The 25,988-nt window shown below is 37.3% G+C and overlaps 3 protein-coding genes and 1 pseudogene across 3 annotated transcripts; 1 reads left to right on the top strand and 3 right to left on the bottom strand.

Moving 5' to 3' along the window:
* The first annotated feature begins 1,749 nt into the window (after positions 1-1,749).
* On the top strand, positions 1,750-2,709 carry LOC129629105 (olfactory receptor 51L1-like). The gene has a single exon (XM_055548881.1). The coding sequence runs from the start codon at positions 1,750-1,752 to the stop codon at positions 2,707-2,709; it is 960 nt and encodes a 319-aa protein (XP_055404856.1).
* A 4,453-nt stretch (positions 2,710-7,162) lies between these two features.
* Positions 7,163-10,043, bottom strand: LOC129627826 (olfactory receptor 52Z1P-like; annotated as a pseudogene).
* Positions 10,044-15,186: 5,143 nt separating this feature from the next.
* Positions 15,187-16,146, bottom strand: LOC129627825 (olfactory receptor 51G2-like). The gene has a single exon (XM_055547310.1). The coding sequence runs from the start codon at positions 16,144-16,146 to the stop codon at positions 15,187-15,189; it is 960 nt and encodes a 319-aa protein (XP_055403285.1).
* Positions 16,147-24,773: 8,627 nt separating this feature from the next.
* LOC129629110 (olfactory receptor 51G2-like) lies at positions 24,774-25,721 on the bottom strand. The gene has a single exon (XM_055548883.1). It carries the CDS (start codon positions 25,719-25,721, stop codon positions 24,774-24,776), a length of 948 nt encoding a protein of 315 aa, XP_055404858.1.
* Between the last annotated feature and the right edge of the window lie 267 nt (positions 25,722-25,988).

Raw genomic sequence — 25,988 nt, 5'->3', positions numbered from 1 at the left:
ATTTATTAGTTTACAGTGAAAGGTAATTTGTCCCATAGACTTTAAATTCTTAAACCAATATTTTGGTGAGCATGGAGGCTGGGCAGTTGATGAGCAAGTGGGTTTTGAGAAGTGGCTCACCTTTCTCAATACAGAGATTTCTTCCTTGACCACAGAAGAAATCCTGGAATCTAGTTGGGGAAGATATATTTTCTCATTTAAGCATAAAAGTTTTAGTATGAAAGTCAGATGCCAGTAGGCATTTTTTTGTGCATTTTACTTTTGTTGTTGTTGTTTTCTCTTATTTTTGATTTGATGGATAAGTTTCCAATCTCTCAACAATCCCTATAACTATTGTTTTGTAATTTTGTATAGGAAAAAAACCAGTTTCTAAATGATTAATCAGTTCTGTAACATAAGAGGAAGAACGTTCAGAATCTTTCAAATCAGATTCAAAATCAATTATAGTTTGCTTAACATTCCATATATTATATATTTTATAATTAAAAGTTTTAAAATCCACATATTCTTCTAAATCATTTTAACCTGTATTTACCTCAGGGGGATGCTCACCCCAGAACATATTGATGTTAGAGTTGACTCTATGTAGATATATTCCCTAGGTGGCACTAGTGATAAAGAACCCTTCGGCCAATGCAGGAAACTTAAGAGAGGTGGGTTCTATATCTGGGTAAAGAAGATCCCCTGGGCAGGAAATGACAACTGTCTCCAGTATTCTTGGCTGGAAAATCCCATGGACAGAGGAGCCTGCCTGGTCCCAGTCTGTAGGGCCTCAAAAAGTTGGACCTGACTAAAGCCACTTAGCATGCATATGTGGATACTATCCCTGTGGTATCAATCATGTAGTCAAACTTATGTTTAGTAAGAATAAGAACCATCCTGACAAAATCTTGCCTGAATACTGTAATGATGCCTTGCATATTTAAGTATTGCTGAAAAATCTATCAAGCTCAGACGAAGACATTTATACAAGTCATTGTCTCTCTCTCGCTCGCTCTCTCTCTCTCTCTCTCTTTAGTCTTTAAGTCATGTCTGACTCTTGTGACCCCATGGACTGTAGCCTGCCAGGCTCCTCTGTCCACAGGATTCTCCAGGCAAGAATACTGGAATATTGAAGAAAGTTATTATTATTATTTTTTTTTACACAGCTAAAATAACACCAGTGGACTTCCCTGGTGGCTCAGATGGTAAAGAATCTGTCTGCTATGTGGGGGACTTGGGTTTGATCCCTGGGTTGGAAAGATCCCTTCTGGCATTGTAACCCACTCTAGTATTCTTGCCTGGAGAATCCCTGTGCATAGAGGAGCCTGGAGGGCTATAGTCCATGCAGTCCCAGAGTCAGATACGACTGAGTGACTAAGCACAGCATAGCACATAAGACCAGTAACTCTGGCCAAGATTGTTCTAAAGAAAAGTATAAAATTAATAATGTAATCTACAATGGTTTTGTGTGTGCTGCTCTGGGGGCAATGTCTTTAGAAGGAAATTGTTTAGACAGCTTGTTAATAGTTCTTCATCTGAGGAGAAGGGAAAGTCCTTATGGTTATAAAACTGAATGTTTTCCGTAATTGATGACACTCAGCAGTGAAATGAAGAAAAACAAAGCAAAACTGTGAGGGTGAATCTAGGAGAGATTATAGGACAGACTGAAGTTTTGTTTTGTTTTTGTGACACAGGTGCTGAACTTCTCATTTGTTCCCCCTCTGGAGTGTGATTGTGAATCTGGATTGTGGTTTAACAGTAAGCCCTATGGCAATTGTAAACTCCAGCAATATCCTCTCCTCCACCTTCTATCTCACAGGTATCCCTGGATATGAAGAATTTCACCACTGGATTTCCATTCCATTCTGTCTCCTCTACCTTGTTGGAATCATGGGCAACTGTACTATCCTACATATTGTCTGGACAGACCCCAGGCTCCATGAGCCCATGTACTACTTCTTGGCCATGCTTTCTCTCACTGACATGGGCATGTCCTTGCCCACAATGATATCACTGTTCAGGGTGCTGTGGTCCATATCCAGGGAGATCCAGTTCAATACCTGTGTAGTCCAAATGTTTTTCATTCACACTTTCTCCTTCACTGAATCATCTGTGCTCTTGGCCATGGCCCTTGACCGATATGTGGCCATCTGCCACCCACTAAGATATGCCACCATTCTCACTCCTACACTCATCACTAAAATTGGAATTGCAGCCCTGCTTAGAAGTGCCTTTGCCATGATTCCACCTCTAGCCCGGCTGGCTTTCTTTCCCTTCTGCCACTCTCATGTCCTTTCTCATTCTTACTGTCTACATCAGGACATGATCTGCCTTGCTTGTGCTGACACTAAGTTTAATGTTATTTATGGGTTAGTTCTGATCACTTTGCTGTGGGGAATGGACTCTCTGGGTATTTTTGTGTCTTATGTTTTCATCCTTCACTCAGTATTAAAAATTTCATCTCAGGAGGGGAGATTTAAGGCCCTCAACACATGTGCATCCCACATCTGTGCTGTACTTATTCTTTATGTGCCTATGATTGGGCTCTCTATTGTCCATCGTTTTGCTAAACATTCATCCCCCCTTATCCACATCTTCATGGCTCATATCTACCTGCTAGTTCCACCTGTGCTCAACCCAGTCATCTATAGTGTGAAGACCAAGCAGATCCTCCAAGGAATTCTCCACCTGCTTTCCCCCCTAAGAATCAGTTCTTCTGTGATGTAGACATGTCCTCAAGTCAATGATGGCATCAACCTTAAGTGTGAAAATATATAGTGAATGTCTACACTCCATGTTGGCACCAGAGTTACCAATAAAAGATTACTTTATAAAGAGAAATAGAACTGACCGTTGATCTAAAGGAGAGAATTGATGTCCACTGGAATTATAAAGCCTGACTTGGCATGTGCTTCATAAATCTCCTTTAAGTATGAAATTGTTGGAGTGAAGTTTTGGAAATCATTTCCATCTATTGTCTCTCATTTCTAATCCTAACTGTGATTCAAGGTTACCCATCCATGACATTTTCCCTGAGTATTCTAAATCTTTTTTTTTTTTTTTGCTTCTTGACATACTGTATTTGCCCACAATTATTATATTACCTTTCTCATAAGTGTGTTTATAAATCTGCTGAAGTTTCCTATATTAAAGATTGAAAAAATCATATGTTGATATATGAGCTTATTAGAGCTCACAGCATTTTATCTATCTTCATGGTGCATTAGTAGCATATTTTAACATTTTATACACGTGTTCAGTCTTTTCTGAGGAAATTTAGTTTCACCAGGAATAGAAACAGTCAACCTTCATAGTCTGTTTGTTTTTACTTAATTTTCAGAAATAATTTTAATCTATCAGAAAGCTGCAACTCAGAACCTTTTGAAATCCCTGAGATAATGTCTTGTGAAGTCAGTGTTTATAATCCATTGGATTAAATGTATCTAATAATAATTTAGGATATAATGTTCAAATGAAAAATTCTAAGTCACTAAGGTATAACCACTTACATTTGTGATAGCAAGAAACAAAATATAAATCTTTTTATCCAGGACTCTTTTAGCACACAAACTCTTTTCATATAACTCAAATGATCTAGTTTCATGTATGCATAGAGTTGTATAAAAAACTTATACTTCTCATTGAAATTTCTTAATTCACATGTCTACACTTTTTCAAAGACAAGTAAATTAAGCAGGAAAAAAAAAAGATTTAAGAATGCTTTATAACTTTCAGTATGTATATTGGTTTTAATAATAAGTAATATGTTTTCTCAGATCTTACTCTATCTACTGTAGGAACTGTGTCTCATGCAGCTTGCTACTTGTGAGAATGAACACTAGGTTGGTTAAATTATGCACTAAATAATCATTGAATGCATAATTGATTAATGAATCAATCATTGGATATAGAAGAACTAGTTCTTTTGGATTTTTAAAATAGTCTTGGAGAGAAAGATTTCACCTGTCATGAGCCCACATTTCATATAACAAAAGAGGTATTATTAACTTAAAATTATATTTCAAATGTCAAGCATGTGACGGACATCTTCACATGACTTATTTCTTTTGCCTAGTTTAAATTCAATTATGTGTGTTCCCATCCCTCCTTATCCTATTTCTTAATTCTATTTCTAATTACCCTTCTCCTTCAGCATATTCACTTTGACCAAAGGGATATCAAGTAAAAATAAAGCAAGATATTTGAATATCAGACTTAGTTAATATTTCCTGAGGTAGATAAGAAAAATAAAATTAATAGAAATAAATTTTAGAAGAAAATGTGAATATTATCATCTGCTGTATGTCATATAAATAGCATTTAACTATAGCCATTCTATAAAACCTTCAAATTCAAAATATATTTTTAGTGTCTTCTTGCTGAACACACCTATTATAATGCTTCTGCTCCAAAAAATGAAAAAAATTTATCATTTTTTTGGCTAACAGAAATATATTTAAACTATTGAATGTTAGACTTTTCATTTCATTCACAAAGAAAAATATATAAATGAATATCTAAATATGCAAGCCAACTTTTGACTTTATGTATTATTATCCTCTAAAGTTTATTAAGATGTATTATGAGTTACATTATATTCATAAAATACACTTTACTAAAAACATTCAGAAAACACATAGTCTCAAAATTAAGATAACTCTTCTAGCAAAATATAGTCAGTGAAGACATGAGTAATTGAATAAATGAATGAATAGCATTTTTTATTATGCTATGATTGCAAGTTTGTATAATGAATTGAGAACAGAAATACTATCTTGTTTTTAAAAATTTAATGAAAGCTGAATTCCCAGAAAATAGATAGTGCTATTGAAAGAGGAAGGCCTCTTGTTCTTCCCTAAATTCACAATAATATGATCTAAGCATCTATCTTATTTGTACATGGGTTTATAAATTGAGACACTCTTACTCATATTGTAATATATAGTAATGTTCAGTCGCTAAGTTGTATCTGACTCTTTGTGACCCCATGGACTACAGCACGCCAGGCCTTCCTGTTCCTCACCATCTCCCAGAGTTTGCCCAAGTTCATGTCCATTGAAAAGGTGAAAACATCCAACCATCTCATCCTCTGCTGTTCTTTTCTCCTGATTTCAATCATTCCTAGCATCAGGGTCTCTTCCAATGAGTTGGCTGTTAAATCAGGTGGCCAATGTATTGGAGCTTCAGCTTCAGTATCAGTCCTTCCAATGAGTTATTCAGGGTTGATTTCCCTTAGGATTGACTGATTTGATCTCCTTTCTTCCCAAGGGACTCTCAAGAATCTTCTCCAGCACCAAATTTGAAAAGATCAATTCTTCAGTGTTCAGTCTTCTTTAAGGTCCAACTCTTACATCCATACATGACTACTGGAAAAAGCATGGCTTTGATTATATGGACCTTTGTTGGCAAAGTGATGTCTTTGCTTTTTATTGTTTGATAAAGTCATGAGTATTTATTTGCCTTCTAAAAACATTCTCTGCCTACCTGAAGAATCTATAAGATATCTAGAAGGCCAAATAATAATTTATCATTGTGTTCCAATCCCCCATCATTAGGCAAAAATGCAATGATATTGTTTTCATTGTGTCAAATGTTAATCTTTGGACTATGCCTTGATCATCTTTATGGTGCAGAAAGCCTTTTGTAGCAAAACATGAGAGCAAGCAAAAAATCAGAGCAGAGGATGTCAGTATCCAGTTTACCATCTAAGTATTTAGCTTTTTTTCCTATATAAAATGTTGCTGCAAAATATTTCATTAGCATGCTTAGTCATTCACTCATTCAATGAATAAATATTAAAACATAATTTACTTAAAAAAAAAAACCTATAACATGGATAAGTATGTGATTACACAGAATACCTAGAAACAGCCATATATATTTATAAAAAGAATTATAACAATATAAATATTTTCAAGACAGTCAAAATGCTTCAACCACTTGACCATGTATATATTTCTATTATGTTCATGATGCACTTTTTTACTGTTTGATGCCAGAGAAATACTTTAGCTCCTGTATAAATCAAGAAATGAATATTTTCTAGTAAAGATAAGGAGTTACTTTGCAGTAATTATGTTATGAGAGTTCATAGATGATAAAGTTTGTCCTAGTACTATGGAATGCAACTAGCAAAAATATTTAGTGTAGGAAGAGCTAAACTAGGACAATTGCATGTGCTAAATATAAACACACCACATGAATCCAGTGAACAGAATCCAGACCACTTATCATACTTTCCTTTTCTTCAGAATTGCCCTGACACAATTTCATCCGAATTAAATCAGAATAGGGCTATAACTGTTTGGTCCAGGTTGAATAATCTGACCCAATATAGGTAAATTATGCATCTTATCCCACAGTTATTGTAGCTAAGACCAGATAGTGTCACCAGATTCAATAAAGACGTCATCCATTCCTGCTGGTGAGGTATTATAGAAGGCTGACTTTAATCCTACCTGAGATATAGATATTCAAATTATCCTTGGCTGTCATGACGTCCACAGAATGTTACCATGAAATGTCCTGCTTTTTGTTTCATCTAACCAAAGGTAATTTCTATTGTTTGTCACCAAAAGAATCTTTAATACACTAAGGTATTGAAAGAGATAAGAAATTCATATTTTGTGGAAGCAAAAGGAAAGTTTTTTGATAGGAAAGGAAATGAAATATTTAAATTGTAGGTCATATATACTGCATAAGGTATATTGGGGGTTTGTTACATAAAATCATTAGCATTTTTATTAATTAAGATACTTATCCATTCAACAAATGTTTATTAATTATGTGTATATTCTGGGCCCTGTGGATGTTATGGTAAGAACAGAATCAAAACAAAAAAATTCGTGAATATATAGAGTTTACATTTTGTCCTATCCATAGCAAATTGAAGTAGAAGAGGCATTATTTGTTATCCAAAGGATATTTACATGTATGTAGCTACAGTGGCATGTTACCTTAATATGTTCAGATAATTCTTGGTGGTACTTGAGCAGTACCTTGTTAGCTTCCTTTTTACCCAATATTAGGAAGATAACATTTAGAAATACAAATTTTTAAAGATTTATTCATTGCATAGATGTTGCAGGAGTAAATATGTCCAGATTTATTTAGACTTGATATTTAACCCTGATTCTCAGTCCTGGACTCCCCTGTTCCTTGTTGCTTTATTACTCTTGGATCATTTAGGTTGGGCACAGAGTCCTAGCACTCACATCCTTATCTCTTTTGTCTTTACCCCATAAACAATGGGGTTCATGGTAGGCGGCACCAGTAAGTACAGATTTGCCAGGAGGATAAGGACATGCCTGGGTACATGGTGTCCAAAGGGATGAGTAAATAAGGAAAAGAAGGCCAGAGTGTAGAATATCAGGATGACACATGTATGAGCTCCACAAGTTCCAAAGGCCTTTGTCCGGGCTTCCCTAGAAGGCAGTCGGAAGACTATTCTCAAGATTAACCAGTAGGACAGGGGGATAAGGACAAAGTCCAGTCCTGTGGTGAGGAGAGCAGCAGTGAGCCCATAAATGCTATTAGGGACAATGCTATTGCAAGCCAATTTGGCAATGCCCATGTTCTCACAGTAAGTATGGTGAATGATGTTGCTCTGGCAGAAGTGCAGGTGGAGAATAAGTAGGACACCAGGGGTGACCACAACCACACATCGAGCTACCAGAGCCTGGACCAGTTTTCTAATGAGAGAGCCTGTAAGTAGGGTAGTATAATGGAGTGGTGCACAGATAGCCACATAGCAGTCAAAAGCCATGGCCAGTAGGACAGCAGATTCAGAGAGAAACAGAGCATGAACGAAAACATCTGTGTGAGACAGGCAGAGAATGTTGATATGGAAGGGCCCTGCCAAAAGATAAGAAGCATTTTGGGCACCGTGACAGTACAAAGTAGAACATCATTGAGAGCTAGCATGGCCAAGAAGAGATACATGGGTTCATGGAGGCTTCTGTCCCAGATCACCATCGCCATAACCAGGCCATTGCCTGTTACAGCCAAAAAGTACATGAAGTTGAAAGGGATGGAAATCCAAATTTGGAAGTCTTCTAATCCTGGGACACCAGTCAACAAGAAGGCAGTGAAGGGAGTGGATGTATAGTTTGATGTTGTTCTAAAGAAGTGGCCAAAATCTATTACGTGAAAAACAAGGAAAAGAGCCAGAGTAAATAACAGTAAAAAAGAGCACTTTTTCCTTCAACTAAGTCAAGTCTTAAGTACTAATTTTAGTATTGTAAAGTAGAAGAATGTGGTCTAAGAAAAGTTACTGAATAACTGAATGATCATTGGCAAAGTGCTCCCTTTTTATGGGAAATCTTTTTACCTCTGAAAAATTTGTGAATCAGAAATGCTGAGGTAAAATTTTTATTTTTTGTAATGCCAGTGGTTATAACTATATGATTTATGTACATGTCTTTTGAACCTTTAAGAGTTCTATGTATATAGTGTTTCTCTCTAATTTACTAATAAATTTTTAAAACTGAAAAGGTAATTTTCCTCTCTCCTTTGTTTTGGTAGAAATGAAGATTGGAGAGAATTAATATTCCATTGTTCAGTGGACAGATTGACTGGGAGGAGATGGAACGGTGGTCTGACATAGAATTGGAGGCAGCATAAAAGGTTGAATTCTTCTTTCAATCCTGAGGGGGTAAGATATTTTCTTTGGTCTAAATTTTGTTACAATAAAGAAAAAAAATTTTACTCATCTGTCCCTGATCTAAACTCTTGAAGACAATGTTCAAATTAACATGACATTTAAACTGTTGTACAAAAATTATAATATTAAACATATCATCATTTAAGACTAATTCTCAGGGATCATGAAATAGAATCAATGAACACAAAATTCAGATTACAGAATGTTCTCATTCAGAACAAGAAAGTCACTGAAAAATGTCAAGGCCCAATGTTATTCACTATCTATTACTGAAAAAATTTTTGAAAGAACAGAGTGAATGCAATTTTTATATTCACTAACAAAATAATAATATCAAATTTCAGCAACTTTTTCTCAATAGCAGCAATTCTTTTCAATATATCAAAAATTATAAAATATTTTCTGAAAAAAAAACCCTCAAATTAAAAATTATCCATGTTTCAAGCCCATTTAAAACATAAATTTAGTCAGTCATGTTTGCAGTCAAAATTAATATTTTTGGTAAAGGCATCATATATATAAATTCACAATATTTGCTGAAACTTAGCATGTTTCAAAGTTATGAATAATAAATATTATTTCATCTAAAAAGAACAATACAAATTTTGGAATTCACAATCTTTACTTTTCATGTGAGATTGTCACACCGTCTAGCAAATGGAAAACTACTCTGCATTTCAAGATATCTAGCTGTACTCCCTTAAGTTAACTGAAGTACTTTCCAAATTATCCCAATACTTAGCAAAGAATTAAGGCACATTACCAAATTATCAACACAAATTGATCCTTCTCTCTCTCTCTCCCACCCCTTTCATGAAATTCCAGTAGGAAGAAAAAAACAAAATTCCTCATCAAGAAGCAAACCCATAGAATAAGTAAAAGTACTTTTACTGAAAACTCGGAAAGGTTTTTGAATGTCTGTGCATTAAAAATATGGAGGTATAGCCACAATATTATTAATGTTGCTAAACTGAAGTCTTGTTTCATTTATCTGAATGTCCCCAAGTATGGCCTGGCTTTGCTGTACAGCAGGCACATGGAAAATGTCAGCGGGTTTACATGGAAGACATATCAGATATCAGCACAGAAATGGACAATAAAATAGTAATGGTAAAAATAATAATTGCAAGTGTTTATCAGTCCTTAAAATGTGCTCAGCATTTTCCTAAATTCTATTCTAACCACTTTAGATGAATTATCCAATTTAACAGTCACAACTACCATATAAAGTAGTCATTTTAGCATAACCGTTTAACATAGAAAGGAATTTAGTCTTTGAAGGACTTTCTCAAGGTCACATTACATACATGATGAGTATGGGAAGCCTGCTTTAAAATTCAGGCCTGCAGAACCCACAGTTATAAGCTTGAAACTGTTCTAATTTACCTTTTAGATGCATGGTTTTTCTAAACCCTTAGACCCTAAAAAGGAAGATCTTGAATTCCCACAGTGATGTTCCCAGGTTATAGGCAAAAAGTCATGTCTAGTTAATAGGGGTGTAGAAAGATATATGTTTATAGATGCATCTGTATTGTACACAAATGTCCATGAAAAACAGCCCAAGGAATAACCTCTGGGCTGAAAAGTCTTTTGGGTATTTTGCATGCTGAGCAACTGCTTTTATAACAGAGACCTGCAGTCAACATTTGGATTAGCTGACTAAATTTATCTTTCTTATTTCATAATTGGATTTTCCAGTTTTAAATTTCATTTGATAGTTTTCCATCCCAGAACAGCTTGTTAGCAACAATTCTGCACTTTTTTTCCAGCTCATTATGCAAACTTGTTAGTGTTAGTCAGTCATGTCCTTCTCTTTGTGACCGCATGGACTGTAGTCTCCCAGGCTCCTCTGTCCATGGAGTATTCCAGGCAAGAATACTGGAGTAGGTAGCTATTCCCTTCTCCAGGGGATCTTTCTGACCCAGGGATAAAACCTAGGTCTCTTGCATTGCAGGCAGATTCTTTACCATCTGAGCCACCAGGGAAGCCCATACTATAAAATATAAAGAATTTTCCTATATTGCGACTTCTTTTCACCATGACCATCTATTGTGACAAACTATTGAGTCTATTTTAAAGTATGTCAGCATATTACCAATTGTCCTTTATTGAAATATGTTAAAGTTTCAATGAGAGAAAAATGTGATAATATTTGGAGGACTCTCACTTTTGAAATGAAGCTTTTAAAAATTAACATATATTGCATTATAGACTGGGCTTCCCTGGTGGCTCAGTGGTTAAAGCATCTGCCTGCAATGCAGGAGACCGGGGTTCGATCCCTGGGTTGGGAAGTTCCCCTGGAGAAGGAAATGGCAACCCACTCCAGTATTCTTGCCTGGAGAATCCCATGGAGGGAGGAGCCTGGTAGGCTATAGTCCACAGGGTTGCAAAGAGTTGGACACAACTGAGCTACTTCACTTTCACATTATAGAGCAGAATTATATTTAAAGAAAAAATGAGAAGGTACAGAGTTTATATATCCCCTTAACCCTACCCACCCAATTTTGTCTTAATATTAACCTTTTGCATTAGTGTAATATATTTGTTACAATTGAAGAGGCAATATTGGCACTTTATTAAGTACAGTCCATAGTTTAGGACTTCAGTCTTTTATTGTACATCTTTTGAGCTTTGACAAATGACATGCATCTACCATTACAGCATCATACAGAATAGTTTAATTCTACAGATTCCCTGTATTCCAACTATTTATTTCACCTTCCCTCTAACCCTTCTGACAACCACTGATCGTTTTCTGTGTCTATAGCTTTTTGTTTCCCAAATGTCATGTAGTTGGTTGGAATCATACAGTATTACAGCCTTTTAATATTGACTTCTTCCATTCCCACATACACTTCAGTTTCTCTCATACCTTTCTGTGGCTTAAAGATAAAGCCACGGTAATTAAAAAAAATTTTTTTTTAATTTATGTTAAATGCTTTCTCTGTCCATTTAAGCACAATTGGGGGTAATTAGGACTTAGAAAATTCCTAGCTGAGATTTAAAATATAGCTTCTTAATTTTTCCAACAAACATGTATTTTTTACAATCATCTTATATACCTTCTTTCTCCTTCGTATAGTTATTATTCTCAAACTTCTAATAGTTTATGAATAAGAATAACCAATGGATCTTACAAGATGAAATTTCAGACCTGCCTTGTGCCTATGGCACCTGGAAAAAAAAAAAGCATAAAAAAGTTGCAGAGAAAATATTTTGTATATTGGGAAGATAGAGAGTTTGTCTCATACTGAGGAGAGATAAATGTTAAAGAGATAAATCCTCTGTCAAGGGCTCCCCTACAGCTCCTTCCTACTCTCTTCCTCTATACGATTTCCTACGAAGAGTGCTCTGTGTCGCAGCTTCTCAAAGTATAGCTTAAAACACATTGGCTAATTCCTTACAGTTTAGCTTGGGCAGCTCTTGTCAATGTGTCTTGAGTTCCCTTTGCTCCTTTGATTTTGCATTTGGAAATCCTGAGAATATATACTATGTCTTATTCCACCTGGAGAGAACTGACTAAAATTTTTTTGCAAAAGTATGTTTGAAGGGAATCTAAATATCTGTACCATATACACCTACTGTTTTTGTTATTTAGATGTGGGTATAGAATTAATAATTTGCATACTCTAGTAAATCAGTTGCATGCATGCTGTCATGGCCAACTCTTTGCAACCCCATGGACTGCAGTCCACCAGGTTTCTAAATCCATGGGATTTTCCAGGCAAGAATGCTGTAGTGGATTGACATTTCCTACTCCAGGAGATCTTCCCAACCCAGGGATCGAACCCATGTCTCTTGCATGTCTTGGATTGGCAGGCAGATTCTTTACCACTGTGCCATCTGGGAAGCCTGAGTACATCAATTCAGTTCAGTTCAGTCACTCAGTTGTCTCTGACCTGTTGTGACCCCATGGACTGCAGGACACCAGGCTTCCAATCCATCACCAACTCCCAGATCTTGCTCAAACTTATGTCCATAGAGTTGGGGATACATCTAACCATCTATCCTCTGTCATTCCCTTCTCCTCCTGCTTTCAATCTTTCCTAGCATCAGGGTCTTTTCCAATGAATCAGTTCTTCACATCAAGTGGCCAAAGTGGCTCACATCGGAGCTTCAGCTTCAGCATCAGTCCTTCCAATGAATATTCAGGACTGATTTCCTTTAGGATTGACTGGTTTGATCCCTTTGCAGTCCAAGGGACTCTCAAGAGTCTTCTCCAACACCACAGTTCAAAAACATCAATTCTTTGGTGCTCAGCTTTCTTTGTGGTCCAACTCTTACATCCATACATGACTACTGGAAAAACCATAGCTTAGGCTATATGGACATTTGTTGGCAAAGTAATGCTTCTGCTTTTTAATATGCTGTCTAGGTTAGTCATAGCTTTTCTTCCAAGAAGCAAGTGTCTTTTAATTTCATGGCTGTAGTCATCTGCAGTGATTTTGGAGCCCAAGAAAGTAAAGTCTGTCACTGTTTCCATTGTTTCCCCATCTATTTTTGCCATGAATTGATGGGACCAGATGCCATGATCTTCATTTTTTGAATGTTGAGTTTTAACCCAGCTTTTCACTCTCCTTTTTCATTTTCATCAAAAGGCTTTTTAATTCCTTTTCACTTTCTGCCATAAGGATGGTATCATCTGCATATCTGAGGTTATTGATATTTCTCCCAGCAGTCTTGATTGTGGCTTGTGCTTCATCCAGCCTGGCATTTCACATGATATACTCTGCATGTAAGTTAAATAAACAAGGTGACAATATAGAGCTTTGAAGTACTCCTTTCCCAATTTGGAGCCAGTCTGTTGTTTCATGTCGGTTTCTAATTGTTTCTTCTTGACCTGCATACAAGTTTCTCAGGAGGCAGGTAAGGTGGTCTAGTATTTTCATCTCCTTAAGAATTTTCCACAGTTTGCTGTGATCAACACTGTCAAAGGCTTTAGTGTAGTCAATGAAGCAAAAGTAGATATTTTTCTGGAATTCTCTTATTTTCTGTGATTTAATGGATGTTGAAAATTTGATCTCTGGTCCCTCTGCCCTTTCTAAATCCAGCTTGAACATCTGGGAGTTCTTGGTTCATGTACTGTTGAAGCCTGGGTTGGAGAATTTTGAGCATTACTTTGCTAGCATGTGAGATGAGTGCAACGGTGCAGTAGTTAGAACATTCTTTGTCATTGCCATTCTTTGGGATTGGAATAAAAACTGACCTTTTCCAGTCCTGTGGCCACTGCTGAGTTTTCCAAATTTTCTGGCATATTGAGTGCAGTGAGTGTATTGTGTACATCAATTACAGAATGACTATTATCACAGTATATCATAAAAAGTGGCAAAGTAATACCACTTCTCAGGTGAATCTCACTTCTCTGCTTCCCATTTTCAGTTCAAATAGTGACTAATAAGCTGAAATTTCACAGTTCATGACATGAAAATACCTTTATTATTAGATGATTTGCAGTTATAATTAGCAACAATTTGAACCATGAATGTTCTCCTGGTCTCCCTCATTCCCTAATTTATTGATCATAAAAAACTAGTTTCTGAGAATATTTTTTTCATGAGTAAGAGGATATTTACCTATTAGGTGATTAATGAGGTCCTAAAAGCACCAAAAAACACTTTAGGATAAAGTACCATAGCAACATTTATCATATAATCATTACTATGAATACTTTTGCTTTTAAAATGTTTGATCAAAGCTTATTAAAATTATATGTTATGAGCCTTCTGAAGGAACAATCTTCTTGCTTTCATTCTCGTTATTCAAAAAATGGGATTATAACTCTGGCCAAACATATTTGCTGTTTAAAAGCAGAATATTGAGACCATCTTTGAAATTAATAATGAAAAATAGAGGGAAACAGCAAAATCCTGAAATGCCCTAAAAGGAAAACTAAGAAGTACTACTATGCTTGATTTTCACGTATCTAGAATTACATTTATTGCCTTATGAATACTTCATTCTTGCCAGTCTTCCTCAAAAATATAACCCAGGCATTCATTTATCCTTTAATTCAATAAATACAGCCAAACACCTAATAAATAGCAAGTGCTGTGTTAAAGAAAGGGGATGTAATTGTCAACAATAGATAAAAAATTCATTTCTTCATGAAGATTATATTTAATGGAGATTTTCCAAACTACTTCTATTATCGCTGAATTCCAAACATACCGATAACCCTATTTGCCCCAAATTCTCCTAAACTCCCAGGAAAAGCTTCTTTTATGTCCTTTTTTTTTTTTTTTAATACATTTGTAAAGTTTGCAAGTAATTCTTTAGAGTTCCTTTTCCATTTAGAATGGCAATTCTCCCCTTGAGCCTTAAATTTTATGAACTTTTCTTCTAAAACAGAGGCTGAACTTTGTTTAATGAAAAATAAGTCACTGATGTGGTTATTTCTTCCCATGACTGAGAACTTTCTGTGGAAGATGTTGTGTGTCTCATCCCTGTCTTCTTCTCGTCATTATGGGACTTACTTTATGTTCAGTGGCTCATTAGAAAACTATGATGGAGTCTTGCATGCTTTTTCTCTCTCTACCAAAGACTTAACAATCCTGAGCATCTCTGATGCCAGTCCTATCTGAGTGGAAAAGGTGCAGCATCCTCAGTCGGATCTGCCTGGTCTTAATGGTATAAACCACTGGGTTGAGCAATGGAGGTGTGAGAAAGTGCAGGTAAGAGAGCATCACATGGCTGGAAGGGGAAGCTCGTCTGCCAAATCTGTGGATCATGGACAGGCCAATCATAGGTGTGTAGAAGAGCAGCACAGCACAGATGTGGGAGACACAAGTGTTGAGGGCTTTGAGGCGCTCAGCCTTGGATGCAATGGATAGCACTGTCTGGAGGATGAGCCCATAGGACAGGACAATGAGCACAGAGTCCACCCCCAGTGTGGACAGTACTACAAAGAGACCATAGATGCTGTTGATGTGGGTGTCAGCACAGGCCAGCTTCATGACGTCTGGGTGCAGGCAGTAGGAGTGGGACAGCAGGCGAGTCCTGCAGTAAGGCAGCTGCTTCAGCATGATGGGGGCTGGGATGTGAAGACCGATGCTGCGTACCACAATGACCAGGCCCAGCCTGGCAATCCTGGGACTCATGAGGATGGTACCGTAGTGCAGGGGCTTGCTGATGGCTACAAAACAGTCAAAAGCCATGGCCAGCAGCACAGAGGACTCCATGATTGAGAAGGTGTGGATGAAGAATAGCTGGGCCAGACACACATCCAGGGCCACCTCCCTGACTCCCAGCATGTAGATGGAGAGCATGGTGGGCAGGGTGGAGGCAGACAGCCCCAGGTCGGTCACAGCCAACATGGACAGGAAGTAGTACATGGGCTGGTGCAGGGAGGGCTCTGACCTCACCACCCACAGGATCAGGCTGTTTCCTGCCAGAGCAGCCACATACATGGCACACAGAGGAATGGAGAGCCACGTGTGCACAGCCTCAAGGCCTGGCAGGCCTGTGAGGAAGAAGGAGGTGCCAGTGTGGTAGGAGTCTGCCATGGTGACCTGAGGGGTGGAACTCCAAAAGTACAATCACACACCCTAGAATTAAAAGATTACTGGGTCAGAACCTGTTCTATAAATTAATACATTGAAAAGACACTCCAAAATGATTCTCTGATAATTACAGCCTTTTAATTTTTCCAAGTATTCCCCCTAGTTCATAGATCAGAAACCCTTAAAAAAAAAAAGTGAGTTTGAATTATTTGAAGAAATCATGCATATGTAGTAACATTGGCTCTGGAGCCACACAACAAAATTTAACCCTAAATCAGAGTTTGAATCATGGTTCTTGAAAGGGAGTGAGACCATACTGATTCTAACTCTACATTATACATACTGAGAAATTAAATCCAGGTTCCAGTGTAGTCAGTGTGTCTGATCTAAAAGCAGAGTTCAGTTTTCCTCACTCCCTGTCAGGATCTCCTTCACATACTTTTCAGTAAGTACTTCTTTAATAAGGTGAACATGAGAATTTTGCAGAGAGATACCTTCATACATACTAAAACATGGTTCCCTTTAACACATTAACACACCCGTGTGAGCATACAAATGAAGCCTTTCTACATGCAATCTAAAATGCCAAGCTATGGACATTTATCCAAATATGATTCATTGTCTAATGTCTATGATTCAATGTCTTATATGCACATGCCTAACATATAAATAGAATGATTCCTAACTCATTGCATATTGAACCCTTTAAAGATCATCAGTAACTATTCAGCATTATATTTATGAAATTATAGATACTAGAAAGACATTTGTTTGCCAAGGAATCAGGATTTAGCTGCACTTAAAAAATAATTTCTGGAGGAGGATAAAAATCTGAGAGTAGGTCTTTTGTTTTCTCTGTGTTCTCTGCCTTGAATTTTGGCCACTGTGTCACTCCATGCCATCTCAACCACCTTCTAATACTTTGCCCATTATGAGTTCCATTTTTGAGAATACAGTGAAAGAGAGCTCAATTTGAAAGTTTTTTCACTTTCCTTCCTAATCATAAACAAAGGGAGATTACTGCAATTTTCCAGAAATACAAAACATTAAAGAATCACAATGTGGCGGATTCATTTTGATATTTGGCAAAACTAACACAATTATGTAAAATTTAAAAATAAAATAAAAAAAATATAGAATCACAATGAAAACGGTAATTTAATTTTGAGGAATCTTACTAAATCTTATACTCAGAGACTTTATTTCGGATGGTATTGATATTTTTTTCTTTATCACATTTCATTTTATATGCCAGGGGAAATGCAATCCAGTATTACTCTCTCTTTGAAAAGGAGGTCTGCATATTTGTGAATTCATTCACTTTTTCTTCTGCAGATAAAAATGTATAGTTCATTACCTTTTTATTTCACTTAAAGTACTTTATAGAACATTTTCATATATACCATTTTAAAGCAATTCAAACTTCAGAATGTAGCAAATCAGTTTTTCCAGACAAAGCAACTTAATCATGAAGAATTCAAATACTTAACTTTCCTAAGTTTACATAGATAATAAAAGGAGGGAGGCTTTCCTCATGGCTCAGGGGTAAAGAGTCTGTCTGCTAATGCAGGGGACACGGGCTTGATTCCTGGTCCAGGAAGTTCCCACATGCTATGGAGCAACTAAGCCCGTGCGCCACAACTACTGAGCCTGTACTCTAGAGACCAGGAGTCACAATTACTAAGCCCACATACTGCAGCTGCTGAAGCCAGCCTGCTCTAGAGCCCATGCTCTACAACAAGAGAAGTTGCTGTGGTGAGAAGCCTGCACACTGCAACTGGAGAGTAGCCCCAGTTTGCTGCAACTAGAGAAAGCCCATGCAGCAACAAAGGCCCAACACAGCCATAAAGGAATAAATATGAAACGAATTGCCAGTCCAGGTTCGATGCATGATACTGGATGCTTGGGGCTGGTGCAATGGGAGGACTCAGAGGGATGGTATGGGGAGGGAGGAGGGAGGAGGGTTCAGGATGGGGAACACATGTATACATACCTGTGGCGGATTCATTTCGATATATGGCAAAACCAATACAATATTGTAAAGTTGAAAAATAAAATAAAATTAAAAAAAAAGTATTTTCCAACAACAACAACAACAAAAAGAATTATTTTAAAAATAAATAAGTGAAAGGAGGATCCAGGACTGGAAGTGATCCTCTCTGACTCAGTGCTTTTTACTCTGAATATTTTTGCTTGGAAGACATATGCCAGTCAAACAGACTTGAGGTACTCACAAACCTTATCTTTAAATCAAAGTAAACTAAAAATTCTCATGAATTCCTGTTTTTTTTTTAAAAATTCCTTCATAATGGCCCCTTCAGGTTTGTCTATTGTAATCTACTTTCTTACCATCAGATTAGATGTCTGCATTTTCAGTCAGTAATTAAACTGTCTGAGGCAATGTTCAAGATTCAGGAAATAGAATGATGAAAAAAAATAATAAGATCTCAATAAAAAGAGATGCATGAGTCAATATTATTTCAAATATGTGAAGAAAATAAAACAATGTGGAAAGAGAAGGGGGTGTTATTTTAGACTGCCAGTTTAGGTCAAAGTTCTCTGAGGAGGGGGCAATTGAAGAAAGCAGAAGGATGAAAAGGAACAAGAAAGTTGGAGATTTTTGTGTATGTGATTAAGTCGTTGGGTTTTTGTTGTTGTTGTTCAGTCACTCAGTCATGTCCTACTCTTTGTGGCCCCGTGGATTGCAGCATGCCAGTCTTTCTTGTCCTATACAGATGTATCAAGGAATAGAGGTAGATATCTACAATAGATATAATTGCAATAAGAAATAAGAGAGTTAGGCGAACCTTCTAGAACCAATACCATCACTTAAGAAAACTATATTCCATTTGCTGGGGCTTCAGGGGTCAGGGTGGTATTCTCTTCTGTGCTGAATATATAGCAAGTGGCTCTGAAAGTGTGGACCCTGGGCTAGTGGTATCAGCAGCATGAGAAATTGTAACAAGTACAAATTATTAGGTCCCACCCTAGCCTACTGAATGATGCTTTCTCAGGAAGAAGCCCAGACTTAAGGTGCTTTAACCAATTCTCCAGGGAATTCTGATGCAAACTGAAGTCTGAGAGTCACTGTGGTACATTCTTAGGAATAGTATTGCTTAGTAAACAGATGAGTGCAGTGCTCTTGAAGTCTCACTAAAACAAAAAAGTGGGGGAGAATCAAAAGTCATGAGTTAAGAGAAAAGGAACACTCTAAGACAAAGAAAGAAACCTTGCATCTTAGTGCTAAATTCTGAGATGGGATCAACAAAGACAGTCACAAACAGAGTGTTTTAGTAGGATGTACCAAATGAGTTTGGATCTTCCCTGGTGGCTCAGACCATAAAGTGTCTGCCTACAATGCCTACCATGTGGGAGACTGGGGTTCAATCCCTGGGTCAGGAAGATCTCCTGGAGAAGGAAATGGCAACCCACTCCAGTATTCTTGCCTGGAAAATCCCATGGATGGGAACCTGGTAGGCTACAGTCCATGGGGTCACAAAGAGTCAGACACGACTGAGCAACTTCACTTTCACTTTCTTTCTACCAAATGAGTTTACCATAAATCATTAAAGATTAAAGAAACCTGTAGAGATTATAATAAATAAGGATACTATTTGAAAAAAAAATTCTTTTTTCAGGACTTCCCTGATGGCTCACTGGGTAAAGAATCTGTTTGAAAACTATCACATTGTTAATAAAGTAATCTGTCCACTAAATTCTGGTGCCGTAGGAAGTTGGACATGCTTTTTTATCCTTTTTACATACAGATTTATGAAATTTCTAGACAATTACTGAATTCTCATCTTATCTTCACCCCGGGGTTTCTTCAAAGTTAGAGAAGAATCTTTAACATTTCTTTAACAGACTGAAAGACCCTTTGCTTCACTCACAGGTTTTACATGTATAGGTAAAAGTACAATGAATGCCTCTAAAAGCAGATTCAGGGTTCCTCGCATTATTTTACTTACTTAGTCTTTGAGAAAATGGAGTTCTGAAAGAAGACATTGAGATGTTCATATATGTAGTGTGTATTGTTATTTTTTATGTTTTGTATGAAACTGACTGCCTAGGAGAGGGAAAGTTTTGTTTTACGTGTATGTGATGATTTTTCTTGTTTTAATATTTTTTAAAAAAGTATTTTCTGAGTGAAGGGATTTCATTGTAAGAAGCAGAATAAAAGTCTGGATACCTGCCTCTGGTTCAGGCTCCAGCAATAAAATACTAAATAAATAAACAAACAAAGCAACTTGGACAAAACTTGAACTTAAACAAGAGCTGTTTCCACAGGAGTTAAGGATGCACTGTGAGCTTCTTCCTCATAGGAATTCCTCCTTTTGTTTTGTCCACAGATTTGCAACTAGGAGAAAACCTGTGCAATCAAGGTGCAAAGTGGGAAGCCACACTGGATTTTCTAACTACAGGCACATTAAAGTGAAAGTCTTGCTCAGTCATGCCTGACTCTTTGCGACCCCATGGACTATACAGTTCATGGAATTCTCCAGGCCAGAATACTGGAGTGGGTAGCCTCTCCCTTCTCCAGGAGATTTTTCCCATCCCAGGGACTGGGTCTCCTGTATCTCAGGTAGATTCTTTACCAGCTGAGGCACAGGGAATGACCATAGAATCCTTAGGCACATTAGGATTCAGATCAACAGCATTGAGAGAGAATATTCTGCCATGATAGTAATAGGAAATAATCAGAGAATAGGCTTCATGTTCATAAAGGATTCTCCTCTCACACTGCATACACACACTCACACATACTATGCTAATTTCACTTCGTCAATCTGATAGTTTTACTTAAAGATAAACTAAGACAGTGGATAGAAGAGTTCCTAGTATTCTATAAAGTATTTAGAAAGTAAATAATAACTGTGAATATTTGTCCCTCCTTTAATTTAGAAAATTTACTTACCATACTCAAAATCCAAGGCACTTTTTCAATGCTGATTCTTCAGAGATTTAGACAAAATTGCAATTAATCTTGATCACCTTAGGCCTATCAATTCAGATCTTTTTGTTCACTTCCATCTTGCAAGGAGAAACAGACCTTCTTTTCAAACTGTCTTCACAAACCAGCAATCCCCATACCATTCTGTTCCTTAAACTTTTCCTCACTTGAGCTTATCTACCTTAAGTATAGAATCCATCTGCCTGGAAATTCAGGTATACACATATCAAGCTGTATTTAAGACAGTGGGGGCTTTTGAAAATAAGTTGCCAGGTCCTACTTGCCATTTAATTAGTTCTATCTGTTATGACAACACTTTTGAGAAATTCTTTAGAAAACATATCCAATAGCTCTTAGATCATATCTGAAGATGAAGAGCCCCTTTTCTTCCTCTAAATCTTCAGTATAATATCCTTTTTCAGGGTCTTAATTCAAAACATATTAACAAGTCCTTAAACTAGCACTAATAAGGAAACTTGGCAAATTGGTTTTCCTCCTTCTTTCCCCTCCAAACCTCACAGATTGTTTACTTACCCAGAAGGAGATAAGATCTGAGAACTTTTCCCACCCCTCTCCTGGGTACATTCCTGAATTTTCTCCCTTGCTGAACACTCTGGGCTTTGGGGAAGCAGCTACCTTTTACCATGTCACTGCCAAACAAGTTTTGCAATGGGCCAAAGACTCTGTTGTGATTGGAAGTTCTTTGGACCTGCCAAGGCTGAATCTTTCAGTTACTGAGTCCCTGTATATTCCAATTAAAAAGCAATTGGCCTTTTTGAGAGTACAAGCTTCAACATCAGAAAGGCCTGAGTTGAAAAAAGTCTTTACTGGTAATTGTCTAATGTGCAGGCTCTTTTGGGCCTCATTTCTCATGTCCCTAAAATATAATACTACTACCACTGGGAAGTAAAGGATATATGATTAACATCAATGGCCCTAGGGTTAAACTGTCTAGGATTGAATCTCAACTCTGTCGCTTAATAGCTCAGAATATTTGGGTATGTTACTTAATCTCTCATTGACTCAGTTTCCTTATCCATGAAATTAGAATAGTGAAAAGAGCTAATTCACCATAGTTTTGAGGATTAAACCAGGTACTCCATTAAAAAATTTAAAACAACGCTTGTTGTTATTCAAATATTCTAATAATTATCTGTTATTTTAATATGATTATTATTTTATAATAGTATAATGAGTTTTTAATATTATAACATATACAAATTACTAGTAAGTTATTTTAAAAGCACATATTAAACATTAAATAAATTATATGCTAATGATGGTCATACAAATGCAGCAAAGAAACTTTCTATTGTTGCCACAGAAATTTTAAAGTTCAATAAAATGAAAGACTTTCCAACTTTGAGGACATGTCTCTATAGTTAAATAGAAATTAGAAATTTAGCCACAGCATTGAAAACCAAGACTATTAATGCTACTATGAAATCATGTTTTGTAAAGTTCTTTGTTTCACTGTATAAGCAAAATAAAATGAAAGCTTAATTTTTGTAGACACACTTACTTGTCAAATCCCTGAGTATGAATGCAGAAAAATAGAGGCTTGAAAAATTTTCCACTTAAATTTCCACCTTCATGTTATATGTTATAAAGAAATAATAGGTATTAAACATATTCCAACTAATAAATAAATAACTCTAACTCTGGGCAAGATATGTAAAATATACCAAACCTTGAAAAACAAGCAGGAAGATCTTTGATTTCTTGTGATAAAAGAAACAAGATGTGAAATTCATATCCATCTGGGCTTTCTGCCTGACTGTATTTTACAAGCTCAGACGGGGAAATTGAATGCAAATTTAGAGCAGTTCTCTTCCTAATGGAGGAAAGTATTAGCCTGTGAGTGACAGACTTACTTGACATAATGTTACCTAGTGTTACCAAATCCAAGCTCCCTCTGCTTACCACATATGAAAGTGAAAGTTGCTCAATCTTGTCCAACTCTTTGGGACCCCATGGACTATACAGTCAGTCCATGGAGTTCTCTGGGCCAGATTACTAGAGTGGGTACCCTTTCCCTTCTCCAGGGGATCTTCCCAACCCAGGGATGAACCAAGATCTCCTGCATTGCAGGTGTATTCTTTACCAGCTGAGCCACAAGGGAAGCCCAAGAATACTGAAGTGGGTAGCCTATCCCTTCTCCAGGGGATCTTCCCAACTCATGGATTGAACCAGGGTCTCCTGAATTGCAGTCGGATTCTTTACCAACTAAGCTATCAGGGAAGCTCACCACATAAAGATTCAATAAATCCAAGAGACTAGGTGTTAAGGCAAGGAATATGACCTTATATAGGAAGCTGGCTACTGTAGAAGATGGCAGACTACTGTCTAAAAATAACATCTTATTGGGGTCTGGATGCCAGATTCTTTCATATAACACAGACGTGGGAGGGCGAAGGTGAGGAAGTAAAAGGAGAAGGTCATTAATCTTACAAATATCTGCTGGAATGGCCAGTCTCAGGGAAGTGATGTGTTAATGTCTTCCTTCCTGTAGATATCTACATTGGACAGGGTCCTGAACAAAGGCATTTTGGTTTAACATTCAGATAGAGGGGCAGGGTTCCCTATGGCAGACCATTATGTATAGACAATATCATTTTACTGAACAAAAGCAATGGTAAGCAAAGATTAAAATGAAAGAAACAGATGCAATATAGAGTCAAAATTTGCTCTTCCCTATATCACGAGTACAGATTATGTTTGTAATAGAGCAGTTCTATCAAAGAAGTTAATTCAAGATTTACTTTTGAAAGAAAGAAACCATGACTCCAGAGCAAATCAGTTTCTCTAGTTTTGACTTGTGTATGAAAGCCTAGTCAATGCTCATAAAAATGGCCTTGCAGGATGACAACTCTGCTTACCTTTTAAATCCTCCTTAAAATTCAGAGAAAATTCAGTTGTACATGGTATTCATCATTCAAAGACTATAACATAATAGCTTATGAAGTCTCAGAATATCCCATGTCTTTATTAAAAAGTGAGGAGCAGTGCTTTAAGTACATTCAGAGGACTGAAGAATATTGGAGTCTGTATCTGCTTTTTATACCTCATGAAGCTTAAAGAAACACTTATCTGCATAATATTCACATTGTAATACATTTCATTTTATTATGATAATTAATGTATTTATTTACTCAAAATGCACTTCAATTTTTTGAAATATTCTACTTGGTTTACATTAACCAGTGTAACCCACATCTCGAGTTAGTATGCAAATAATAAGAAAAACATATTTTGATTTCACATATTTGTCAAATTCTCAGACAGTACAACAAAGCGAGGCTCTCTTGAGCTTAATTTTGTGTGGTTCTAGGTTTTTAGTTGGAAGGCATCATTAGATGTCATTTGGAATCCTACTCTTCTAATTTGCTTGCTTTTACATGAAAATGATATTCTCAGGAGGCTGTCGGTTTCCTCTACAATAATCTGAGTAGTCTGCAGACTGATAATGACTTTGTCAAATAAGAAACACATTTGTTGGTTAGTTTGTTTTTTGTTAAGCAGGCATTGTTAAGCAGGCTGGAAAAACACTGTAAAGTATTTTGGTCAGTGTTTCTGACTAATTAATTGATAGATTGTATGAAAAGAATTCTCTGCCTCCTCTCTGAGAAATCTTCAGTCAGCAAGCTGGTAATCATAACCAGGACTTCAACCCTGAGGCTCAGAGTTTACTGGGTTGGAGCATCTTCAGAATGCGTGCTCGAATCTCTTTGGTTTTGGCAGTGTAGACAATCGGGTTCAGCATTGGAGGTACAAGAAAGTGCAAATAGGAGAGAAGCATGTATATCTGAGCTGGCAGCTTCTTTTTCCCAAAGCGATGGATCACAGACAGGCTGACCAGTGGAGTATAAAATAATAGTACAGCACAAATATGGGAAATGCAAGTATTGAGGGCTTTCAGTCGTCCAGCATTGGAAGCAATGTTCAATACTGTCTTCAAAATCATCACATAGGAGAGGAGAATGAGGACCACATCCAGCCCCAATGTGGAGAGCATCACAAAGAGCCCAAGGCCACTGTTCACAACTGTGCTGGAACTGGCCAGCCTCAGAACATCAGGGTGAACACAGTAGGAATGTGACAGTGCATTCACAGGTGGGAATTGAAGTCTCCCAAGGAGTACAGGCAGGGGCAGGTGGAGGGCAGCACTACGGGTCACACTGGCCAGCCCAATGGCCCCAATGAACTTGGCTGTCCGGACGGTGGCATAGTGTAAGGGCTCTCGGATAGCCACACAGCGGTCAAAAGCCATGGCCAACAGCACAGCTGACTCAATTACTGAGCATGTGTGGATGAAGAAGAGCTGCACAAAGCAGGTTGCAGCTCCCACTTTCCTCTGGCCCAGGAGAAAAACAGCTGCCATGGAAGGCAGCGTGGAAACTGCGAGCCCCAGGTCAGCCACTGAGAGCATGGAGAGGAAGATGTACACGGGAGTGTGGAGGCTGGGAACAGACTTGACAATGTACAGTATGGTGGTGTTGCCCAGCAAGGAGAGAACATAGATGAAGCAGACAGGTATAGCTGTCCAGCAATGAGCAGTCTCCAGTCCTGGGAAATCCATCAGTATGAAGAAGAAACTGCTGGCATTGTTGTTGATAGGAATTGCCATAACTCTGAGAGAATTTTGCCCTTTAAAAATTGTGGAAGCAAGAAAATATTATTCTTTCACAGCATTTTCTATCATCTCATCCCATGTGGTACCCCTGGCCCATGCCTACAGTAATACTGCTCTGGTCACAATACTGAATCATATTCCTGTAGAAATTTCCCTAGGACAGGGTTCCCCCAATCTCAGGGTTCTAATGCCTGATCTTCTGAGGTGGAAGTGATGTAATAGTATTGGAAATAAAGTTCTCAATAAATGTAATGCACTTGA

Source organism: Bubalus kerabau, chromosome 15 (genome assembly GCF_029407905.1).
Source record: "Bubalus kerabau isolate K-KA32 ecotype Philippines breed swamp buffalo chromosome 15, PCC_UOA_SB_1v2, whole genome shotgun sequence".
NCBI classification, from domain to species: domain Eukaryota; kingdom Metazoa; phylum Chordata; class Mammalia; order Artiodactyla; family Bovidae; genus Bubalus; species Bubalus kerabau.
Note: the sequence above shows the minus strand (reverse complement) of the source record. Positions and strands in the feature narration are given on the sequence as shown.

Coding starts and splice junctions, on each gene's coding strand:
- LOC129629105 (XM_055548881.1), top strand. CDS start 1,750: ATGGCAATTGTAAACTCCAGCAATATCCTCTCCTCCACCTTCTATCTC.
- LOC129627825 (XM_055547310.1), bottom strand. CDS start 16,146: ATGGCAGACTCCTACCACACTGGCACCTCCTTCTTCCTCACAGGCCTG.
- LOC129629110 (XM_055548883.1), bottom strand. CDS start 25,721: ATGGCAATTCCTATCAACAACAATGCCAGCAGTTTCTTCTTCATACTG.